The sequence below is a fragment of the Musca vetustissima genome, unplaced genomic scaffold, assembly GCF_032173495.1.
Source record: "Musca vetustissima isolate MV318-11 ecotype Yass unplaced genomic scaffold, APGP_CSIRO_Mvet_v1 utg4710, whole genome shotgun sequence".
NCBI lineage: Eukaryota > Metazoa > Arthropoda > Insecta > Diptera > Muscidae > Musca > Musca vetustissima.
Genome location: NW_026882587.1, coordinates 272,607 through 284,307, shown reverse-complemented (window position 1 = coordinate 284,307; position 11,701 = coordinate 272,607). Strand labels below are relative to the sequence as shown.

General features: G+C 36.9%; 2 protein-coding genes across 2 annotated transcripts; one reads left to right on the top strand and one right to left on the bottom strand.

Annotated features, from left to right (window-relative positions):
- Nucleotides 1-3,027: 3,027 nt before the first annotated feature.
- LOC133329114 (cilia- and flagella-associated protein 45) lies at nt 3,028-11,014 on the top strand (the record flags this gene model as incomplete). The annotated part of the gene is made up of 5 exons (XM_061537610.1): nt 3,028-4,633; nt 7,853-8,216; nt 8,940-9,029; nt 9,093-9,423; nt 10,970-11,014. Coding segments are annotated over exons 1-5 (2,436 nt in total), but the record flags the coding sequence as incomplete, so codon positions are not given.
- LOC133329098 (SAGA-associated factor 11 homolog) lies at nt 7,797-8,464 on the bottom strand. The gene has a single exon (XM_061537597.1). The coding sequence runs from the start codon at nt 8,460-8,462 to the stop codon at nt 7,797-7,799; it is 666 nt and encodes a 221-aa protein (XP_061393581.1). The 5' UTR covers nt 8,463-8,464.
- Nucleotides 11,015-11,701: the final 687 nt, after the last annotated feature.

Sequence of the window (11,701 nt, the reverse complement as noted above, 5' to 3'; positions counted from 1 at the left end):
ACTATGAAAAATCAAGGAAACAGAAAACCAAACCCCCCTAATGTTGACGACCCCCGCAATCGTATAAGGGACCACGATCAGCGAATCTGCACTTGGAATGTGCGCACGTTGTACAAAACAGGCATAGTTTTCGCTTAGGGGGGTGTACTCAAGAAGTACAAAGCCGATATTATTGCCTTACAGGAAATGCGATGGAAAGGGACTGGCGTAAGTAAATCAGATGATTACGATACGTGAATTTGGCTGCGGATTTATGGTTAATAGGAGAATAAAAGACCTCGTTTCCAGATTCACTCCAGTAGACGAGCGAATTGCTATAATCCGCATAAAAGGAAAGTTCTTCTACATCAGTCTCATTTGCGCCCATGCTCCGACCGAATATACAGATGAACAGACCCTGGCCATGACATAACAATTCTGCTAGGAGATTTTAATGCAAAAATCGGAAGGGAACATATTTTCAGAAAAAAGAATCAAGGACAAGTAAAGCGTGAGCAAATCGGGATGTACAGGATTTAAAATAAAGTCCAGAAATTTTACCAACGAGTAAGACACCAAACCGAATGCTTTGTCGCAGGTACATCCTCCTTTAGAGATGACGATGGAAATCTGGTGAAAGATACAGATAGCGTGCTGATGATCTGCAAGGAGTATTTTGAAAAGCTTCTGGTATCAAATAGTGGCGGTGAAGAAGATACCCCAGAACAAATAAGAGATGGCGGTAGAGAGTTATTGAACGAAGAATCTGTTCTTGTTGACGCGGATATTGTCCTCGGAGTGAAAGCACGTCTTTATGTTTTGCTGTGCATTTACACACTAAATATCACAATATGACTTAACCTATCATAGACTAATGTGCAAAAGAGAGAGAGAGAAAGAGTACGTGAACCCATCTGACAAACACATGGAGTGGACACACACATTTCTTTATCTCACATGTGGCAAGCACGCTACACATTCTTATGAGTCTGTTCATTATGCGAAACCCATGTTCGCTACGTGAACAAGAGTGTTTACCACCTAGCCAAGATGAAGTCAGAGTAGCAATCAATCGGCTGAAGAACAATAAAGCAGCAGATGTCGATGAACCAGCTGAACTATTCAGATGATGGTCAGGAGCATGCACCAGCTGATTAGTACAAGTTGGCTAGAGGCACTGAATGTCCAATGATTGGAACCTCAGCATCCTGTGTCCCGTGAACAAAAAAGAAGACAAGACGACTATAGGCAATTAGTCTTCCTCCCATCGCATATAAAATGCTATCCAGTGTGTTGTGTGAACGACTGAAGCCTGGTCAATGTCATTATTGTACCATACCAATGCGGCTTAGGGCCTGGCAAATCCACCATTGACCAATCCCAAAAGATCCACGAAAAACATATCAACACATACCACCTATTCGTAGACTATAAATCCCATTCGGCAGCCCTCTCCGTTCGGAGGTGTTTAAAGCCATGTCTACGTTCGGCATTCCTGCAAAATTAATACAGCAATGCAGGATAAGTTTAAGGGGCACAAGGTCTGCAGTTAAAGTCGGAAAGGACCTATCGGAGTCCTTCAATACCGAACGAGAATTCCGACAAGGTGACAGTTTGTCGTGTGATCTTTTTAACATCCAGCTGGAAAAGGTCATACGATGACATCGATATAATGGGTTGAACATTGCGAGCGACAACAGCCACCTTTGAACAAATTGAGAAGGAGTCTGCAAAAGTGGGACTGGCAGTAAATGACGAAAAGACCAAGCTGATTGTGTCAACGCGCAAGACGTCCAGTAGACTCGTACCAACTGTGGAACTTGAGAACTACAGTTTCGAGGTAGATAAAGATTTTATATACCTTGGTACCGCCATATATAAAATGAATGACATCAGTTTTGAAATTCGGAGAAGGATTGCGATGGCCAACAGATGCTACTACGGTCTAAGTAAGCAGTTTAGAAACAAGGCCACCTCCCGCCATACCAAACTCACACTTTACAAGACGCTGATACTACCCGTGCTTTTATATGGATCTAAAGCATGGGTACTTGCGCTCTTGAACCACGAGCTTTACAATTTATACGCAGACATCGACATATCCAGTCGTATTGAGCTGCAGCGACTACTATGGCTAGGCCATGTTGTGCGAATGAATCAAAATGCCCCAGCTCAAAAGGCATATAAAAGCGAGCCTACTGATGGTTCCCGTAGGCTACGAATCAGACGGAAAGACCAAGTAGAAAGCAACATCTGGGAACGTGGTCTTTCAAATTGGAGGAGATGCGCACAAGACCGACGCGCTTAGAAATCTTTTTAAAGCTCGGCTTATGGAACAACCGTTCTGTAAGAAGCCAGCTAAGTAATTAAGTAAGTATGACAAATGTCGTCTCTATAGGGCAAACCTTGGAAGTTTGGTGCGCCATTTATTTAAAATCAGATGAATATATGAGGGCTATATCTACATTTGAATCGATTTCTATAAAACGATATTCTAGACTGACTTCGGTATACTATGAAAAATGTCGACTTAATCAGACAAACCCTGAGAGTTTGGTGCACCATTTACCGTAAATCGGACTTAAATATATATGGGAGTTATATCTAAATCTAAACCAATTTTCACCTATTTCATTAGGTTTCATCTTTCGGCCAAAAAAATTAGCTGAATCAAATTTGCATATTTTTGTATCGATTAAGACCAAACACAACTTCCTAGTAGAGCCATATTGTTAAAGATCATTTCTAATTTGGAATTTTGAGTGATTTGTAACCCCATCATGTTTTACAGTGTTTATAAAAAATGCTGGACCATTCCCTGTGTATATTTTTTATATATTTCCCTGAAAACAACAACCACTATTCCCAGCTAACAACCAGTTGCTAGATATATTACCATAGTTGCAATAAACAACTATTGGAACTGAAAGTGTTTCTTTTTCTATTACTTTTTTATTGGCAACCAGACAGTCGACATACGAATATAATTTAAATAAAACATATTTATTTTTTATTCACTTCTCTACATATCAACTTTCCCCCCAAAAAATGCCCTGTTTTTCGGCATGTAATCGACGTTCGGTTACACATTTTCCGCAAACAACAAGCAACACAAATCGAGCCAAAACTGCAGTACGTCATCGTAGTTCTGATATTCAATATCCCAGCTATGCTTGCAAACAGGATATATCATTTAATCCATGTTCGGAAGTTTTCTATACCCGAGGCCTAACGCCAAACTATCATAACCAAACTCGTAAGAAACAACCACGCTCAAAGGATGTACGAAAAGTCTCTATACCACCAAGAGAATTAGAACGTCTTAAGACTGCCTCTAAAGTGGTGACAATTGAGGAACGTTTGGATGCTCTGATGAAACGTGAAGAAGAGGCAAAACGTTTGGAAGAGGAAGCTGAGCGTGCCAAACAACGTTTCAAAGAAATTGACGAGGAACGTAAAAAGCTTGAGGCAGAACGTAATAAAACCCTTACACCCGATGAGGGTAATGACCAAATACGTATATTGGAAAGGGCCTTCCTTGCCAAACACGAACAGGAGGAAGAAGTCAAAAAAGCCAATCGTATTATATTGGAAGCAAAATGCCATGCTGTGCGTGATGCACAGGTCCAGGAGAAAACTCAAATACAACGGGAACTTAAGAATCACGAACAACGTTTGGAACGTCAGGTAATCGACAATGCCATAAAGGCTCTCTCCGAGGAAGATGAAAAATTTAATAAACTTCACGAAAACAAACAAAAATATGCCGACGAAATTAAAAAGCAGCTTCACGAAAGAGAAAATTTACGTTTCCTGGAGGCAGAACGCATTGAAGAGGAGGCCCAAATGTTGCGAAAAGCCAACGAAGCCATCAAACGTGATGAAGAGCGTCGCCAAAAAGAATCCCAAGAAAGACGTCGCAAATATCGTGAAGATCTAGCTAAAGTTGTAGAAATGTCCACACAATTCCGTAAAATGCTTTGGCAGCAGGAGCGAGAAGCTGAAATGAAAGTAGCTGCCTATATGAAAGAGAAAGCGGAGCGTCTAAAGGCACTGCACAATGAGAAAATGTTGGCCAAACAGGAATTTGAACGTAAACAACAACGTATCTATTCTCTGGCCGAAAAGATTCTACAATCAAAATCGGATCGTGAAGAAATGTCCTATCTGCGTGAACAGGAGAAAATCGAACGAGAATATAGGCGTAAGGAACGTGAAGCCGCTTTGCGTAAAAAACAAATCGAAAAAGAATTGGCTGAGGCACGTGAACGTCAAATGCAAGAGACCAAACACCGTCAAGCGCTGCAAATAGCTCGTGCCGAACAAGATTTCAATGTACTCATTGAACGGCTTAAAAATGAAGAGGCCAAGGAACGGCGGGCCCAGGAGGAAAGAGATCGTAAGCGAGATATGTATCGTCTTGAGATTATACGACAAATGGGCGATAATGAAATGCAAAGACGTCGTCTGAAAGAATTGGAAAAGAGTCAAGCGGATGCATGGCGTGAAAGTGAAAGGCAGCGAGATGCTAATATACGTGCCGTCATTAATGCTAAATTATCAGCTATGCGTGAGGCCTGCTTGCCGGAAAAATACATTAAGGATGTGGAGAAACAGCTATCACGTATTATTAGTAGTGGTGGTGGTGGTCAAGGTAACAGTCATGTTACAAAGTTACAGTAAATATTCATGCATGTATGAATGACATATATATTTTTTATTTGGAGCTATTAAATATCACTGAAAGCATTAATCATAATTTGTTCCAAAACATTATCACCATGACGATAGCAAAAACACATAGCGAACAAAACAGGGTTTAAAATCAAATATTTACTTGATGTATTTTATTAACCATAACAGATAAATATCAAATTGGAAATCCTTTTTTGTTCCAAAACACTATCGCCATACATTGTTGAAGATTAATCCTTGTCTTGTAATCTGAAGTATTACCTCTGTGTGTAATTTCCTATATTTGGCGAATTTTTAAACAATACGAACAATATTCCTATTATTGCTTAAAAAACATTATTCGTATTGTCTGAGTGAATGTGAATATAGTTATGGTGATAATGTTCTGGATTTTAGAATAACATCTATGTCGAATCTAATGCTATTCAGGCCTATAAAAAATAAACTATTATTAGCGACATTCTTTCGTTTTCTTATTATGCCTCTGTTAGTCTTAATTTTATGCTCACTAGGAAAAAGTTGTACCAGAAGGCTTGATTTTTATTAAGTGAATTAGGACATTTATTTGTAATGAATAGGGGAGAATGAAACAGGACCCTTTAGTATTTCAATTGTCTTAAGAAACACTTTTGATGGTTATATTTATTAAAAAAAAAAATCTTACAAACCTAAAATCCTCAAAATGCCGAAAATCGGAGGGTGGGAGCTATAAAAAACCATGGATGTTATATTTAGCAATGGACCAATATTAACAACTTTTGGTACACACAATAGATGCTCATATGTACAATATTCTGTAGATAGAATAGATATAGCATCTTTTGGGGCAATTGAAATGGAATCGGACGAAATTAACTTTGTGAAGTACAACCCATACACATAAAATTCTGAAATTTATGAAAAATTTGAAGTCAATAACTTGTATGAAATGGTACGTTGTAAACTAATTCGTCCGACAAACTTTAGTTATTTGGTATACCATTTACATGAAATCGAATGGAAGCTAAACCTGAAACGACTTCAATCCAGTACGCAATGGAATATTTCAAATAGCTGGCTTGTGACAGAACTTTCATTCCATCTTATTCGTGGCTTTCCCCTTCTGCGTGAACCATCAGCTGGTTCGCTTTTATATGCCTTTTGGGCTGGGGCATCTTCATCCATTCTCACAGCATTACCTAGCCAACGTAGTCGCTGCAGCTCAATATGTCTAACAATGCCTACGACCGAGAATAGCTGGTACAACTCATGGTTTATTCGCGATATTCACCGTCAACGCATATCGGTCCATAGATCTTTCGGTGTTTTTTTTTCTCTCAAACACTCCAAGAGCTGCCTCATCTGCTTTGTTAAGTACCCATGCTTCAGATCCACATAACAGCACGGGTAGTGGCCTTTCTTTTGATTTGCTTACTCAGACCATAGTAGCATCAGTTGGCCGACACTATTCTTCTACGATTTTTGATGACATTAGTTTTATTTATGGCACACAGAAAATGGCACACATCATTCTAGACCTAATTCAGTATTCCATGCAAAATTTCGTGCAAATCGAAAGATATATAGGCACTTTGGTATACCATTTAAATTAAATCGGACGAAAACTATTTATAACTATATCTAAATCTGAACCGATTTTCACGAAACTTAAAACACATCATTCTAGACCTAATTCAGTACACTATGCCAAATTTCGTGCAAATCGAAAGATATATAGGGACTATACATTAAATCGGACGAAACTATATATGGGAGCTATATCTAAATTTGTACCGAGTTTCTCCCATTGCAATAGGGTTCGTCCTTGGTCCAAATAAGTGACCTGTGGCTAAATTTAAATCGGATCATAAATGCTTTGTATAGAATTAAAAGTGGACAGACGAACGGGCATATATCGAAAGTGATTCTATGCATATTCTAAAAAGGAACAATGGGTCTATCTCGATTCCTTTTACCTGTTACAAACATATGCACAAAGACATAATACCCTGTAACACGGTGTGGTGAAGATTATAAAGAACCTAATCAGAGGACTAATCCAAATAATTTCGGTCTGAAAACTTTACATAAATCTTAAAAACATCGAAAATCGGAAGTTTGGGAAAGAGAATTTTTAATAACCAGCCAATTCGTTTGGAGAACGTATCGCACCATTCTTAATATATCGAAAAGTTAACGCTAAAGATAAATCAATATTTCATATGTCTAACTCTAATCAATTTCGTTTGAAAAATAGCCCTATGTCTTAAAAATGTCGTAAATCGGAAGCTTCAGGAAGCCCTTAACGGGAATATCTAAAATCTTATTGCGACATTTTGTAGAATATTTGGTGGTAAAAAAACTCATCCTGTGGTAATAGCTTTATGGTTTAAAAAATAAGGACGAAAAAATCGCAAAAGTACTCGAAATATGAGGATATGTTTTACAAAAAAAGATTCTCATGACCGAAGACATGTTATCCCAAAAAATCAGCAATAGCCGCAAACAAAGATATAAAGCTTTTCCTTTGTGAACATTAATGTTACCAGCAATAAATTCATCACACCGGATCTACACAGACCATTTTTAGCTAAATTATTTTCGGCTCTCTAAAAACTACGAAAGCTCTACAACAGCCATTTCAATTGGATAATGTGGCCCATCTTCGAACTTTGCATGGTGTGATTACAACGGATGAAATCCCATAAATGGAATCCTCCCATCTAGAGGGGATGTAGGTATAAATATTTTAAAAGTAGTTCTTAATAATTATCTATAAAAATTAAACTAAATATTAAGTATTAATTGGCCCACACCCTATAAATACACCCTTACAATACTCACTACCCATACAGAAAAATATCCCTTTAATAAAAAATAAATTTTACCTTGGCCATCAAGGCTTTTCCATAAAATATATATTAGCCTTTAAATTTCCATATTATTAATAGATATTTTGTTTTTTTTTTATATAAAAAAAGATGTGTAATGAATAGTATCATATTCAAAACTAAATAATTAAAAATACATTCATAAATTAAACTAAAATACGATTATAAAAAAATTGGTAATGAACTATATACTAAAATTAGAGAATCATATAGGAGAATAAAATGGAGTCGTGGTGTCGAGAAGTAGTGCCCTTAAAATGTTTTACCATTATTCTTTTTGGAACCATTGTTACGAGAATTTTGGCTAGACTTCTTGCGACGTTTCTCCGACGACCAATCCACATCGTCTTCATCATCACTTCCGGCATTTGTTGTCTGCAGATATGATGACGACGACGAAGAGCTGGCACTGTTACTCTCCTTGGTGGCCAGTCGACGGCTAGCAATGCGGCTGGATATACGACCCATGCCCATACACTTTTCCAAGTGTGGAGCAAAACGAGCCGCCGACACAGGCCTATCACAGTTGGGGCAGGTGCAGTCCATTGGTTTTTTGGCGGTGGATATGCCAAATATATCGAAATTTGGCATGTCGACAATACGAAATGAGGTTTCTGCATCGTCTTCGTTCACACCGTCCATCGCTGTCAGATTGCCAGTCTTGCGCAAATGGTGAATTTCCAGAAATACACCGACAACGGCATCGTCCAACAGCGACTGATACAAATAGTTGGCAGCTTCGTCCAGGGTTTTGGGGTCGTTTACAATTTCACGATACGATTTGATAATACTGGCAGTTGAGGTATTTGCATTCTGAGAGTTGTTGTTCGATTTTTCGTTGACAGGAACTTTAGATGATGAGGTTGTTGAATTTGTCGATTTGCTGGAAACAGCAGCATTTGCAGTGCCGGTTGACATCTCCTTGCAAATAAATTTGTAAGAGCAGCGGAACAACAGAGCAGCGCTAGAAGAGTTTATAGGCGGTATGGATTGTGAGAGACGGCGTCAAATGGGGTTTTATATATTTGCAGGGGCGTTGAATGTTTTTATACCAAATATATTTTGTGACATCCATGCTGTTTATAACATCGCCATGGGTCAGAGCCGTCGAAGGAGTCCTTAATATCTACATATATGGTCATATAATATAAAGAAATAAAAATTCTTATCCCAAAATAATGTTGCGGCCGTTCAAAATACTTGTGGCGGCTTGGTTGACTTTTTATGGCTTTGTTGTGTTAGGGTAACCTAGGTCGAAATCATTGCAAGGCAATCAGCTGAGAATCATTTCTATTTAACGGCGTTGCAAATAGACAACGGCTGGCTTTTCAATATTCTAGTGTTTATTTTTTTAGCATTTTATTGAAAACAATTTGCAAACAACATGTTACTCAGTGAAAAAGATAGTAAATATAAACAATTTGTGGAAAAATTATTGGCACGATGCCAGGAAATACAAACGGAGAACGAACGATTTGTTTTGAGGTAAGATTTACATGCATATCCCTCCTCTTTATCCCGAATTCAAAATTTTACTATCAATTTCAGAATAAATAATATCAAAAAAATGATAAGGCGACGTGAACGTGATGTTGAAATACTCAAGGCAAGACTCGATAGGCACAATGATGGCTGGAGAAGTTTACCAATGGTGGCACCACATCCCAAGCGAAAAATCGAACAGAAGCGTGGGCCGAAACCAAAAAATAAGGACAATACCACTGCTAATACCACCGAGTCGACACCCAAAGAAAAGAAACCTCGTAAGCAACGGGTTAAAAAGTCAGCTAGTGATGATAAATCATCAATTACATCAACGACCCAGGGAATAAATATGACAGCAATGGATGTACAAGATATGCTCTATCAGGAGAGTCAAGCCCAACAGTTGCTAATGATGCAGCAGCGGCAAATGAATCTTAAAAATGATCAGCTACTGTGATTTAGTTTTTCCATATTTTGTAAACTATCGATTTAAGTTATAGTATTAATCATTTAGGATATTTAATAAATAATAGCAATTATTTTGAAATGAACATTTTTTTGAGAAGATATTTTTAAAAATTATGCAATGGTTAGTACAAAATGTCTCAAATTACCGGAACTTTACAATTCTAGCTTTTATTATCGTTTGTGTAGCGTACATCGCATTAGCAATTCGTCTACTTCAATCCTTAAGTCTGAGCTTCTGATCTCTACGATTCTCTTTTGAATTCCTTCTCTCTTGTCAATTTTTATACCTCTCTCTTCTAAGAACTCAGCAGAGTTACTTACAAAAGTTACATGTATAAACCCAAACTAATGCGGGTCTGGTTCTATGTTTATTTGATTTTAAATGATATTCTTTTTTAAGATTATTCCTTAATTTGTTGGCAGGCACTTAGGTTGAAAAATGAGCCGAAACCTTTAAAATGGTGTCATTTTTATATGCGGGCTTGGAAATATAGAAAATCGGATTTGGTTTTATATTTCACAATATACCATACTAAGACTGAGGGTATAAGAAGATACTTTACACATATTACGCCAACCAAAATTGTGTGCTCTTCCTCTGCTTTATTTGTATTTTAAGTTAAAAAGTAATAAAGAACAAGTGAAAAAATCGTTAAGTTCGACCGGGCCGAACTTTGGATACCCTCCACCATAGGTATAATGACAGATACTTGCAGTGAAAATATAGGGAACATACCAAAAAGTAGGCATATACCGATAATTGTACAAACCGATTTATGTAAATCATTATGTACAACAAATACAAATTTCAGTAAATTTAAAGAGAATTTTTCCTATAATCTGAAAGCTTCAAAACGTGGTCTGATATTGATAACTCATGGTAGAGTATAAAATCCTTAAACTACTGCAATTTAGATTACAATGTTATAGTGTAGCAAATAGCGAATATTTGGGGATATCATTATATGAGGACTATGCCTAATTAGTGACCGGGATATGTCAATTTTAAACCCAATATTTTAATTTTTTATCTCAATTCTTCCCTTCAAGAGATATCATTATATGAAGGAGATGCCTAAATGCCTGCCAATATATTTCATTATTGTCAGGTTTGAGTTTTTTATCACGAGTTTTTATCACGGAATGATTAAAACAAAATGGCTTTGTAGGGTAAAAACTGACTATTCCCAGTAACGACTACCCCCATATTATGGCACAATAGTGGGAAAATTTGTTACCATATACGACTACAAAATACCAAATTTCAGCGAATTCTATTGAAAAAACGCGCTCAAGAGCCCCAAAATAACGAAAATTGACCTATATTTATAATTTTTTGTGGAGAGATTTGATACCCAATAGGAACTCAAAGTACTAAATTACAGCTAATTCGGGCGAAAAATGTGAATAAAACCCCCCAAAACCCGTTATATGGGAGAGAGAGAGATTTGCTACTCAATAAGAACTCAAAGTACCAAATTTCACCGAAGTCAGTTGAAAACGCGCTCAAGAACCTCAAAATACCGAAATTTTGGGGGTACCCTTATATGGGAGCTATGTCTAAATGAGGACCGATGTAGCCCGTGGACAAAATACGACTCTATGCAAAATTTTGGCTATCTATATATATATATATATATATATATCAAGAATATATATTACAAACGGAAAAACGAAAGTAATATACCCTTCATACTATGGTGGAGGGTGTAAAAAACAAGTCACATTAGATCATTTTCCCTTTAAATCTATTTTGTATACGTTTTAATATTAGCTTCGCGATAGTGAATGTCAAAAAAATGTTTGTTTATAAGATCTAATGATTACATAGGTATAACATGTCGTTGAATTTATGTTATCATTACTATATGAGTCATTCATAGTAAAAACAAAAATTAAGATAGCGGGGAATCTCTTCATAAATCAATATCAACAGATTATATCAATACGGAAAAAAATGCCAACACTAAAAAAGTACAAACACAATTTCATAAACAATGCCTAAAAGCATATATTTTTGCCAAATTCAATGGAGTGCGTTGTGTCTAACATGCATTCCATACCATATACTTTTTCAAATTTTATTATTATAGACGGTGAGAAGTGAGCTTAAATTATAAAACTATAAAATATATGTATATATCTTCCCTTGAGGGCTCGAAAGACGACGACAATCATATAAGCATAACAATCAAATATTCCTT

Excerpts from the sequence above, each read along its gene's own strand:
- LOC133329098 (XM_061537597.1), bottom strand. The coding sequence starts at position 8,462 with ATGTCAACCGGCACTGCAAATGCTGCTGTTTCCAGCAAATCGACAAAT.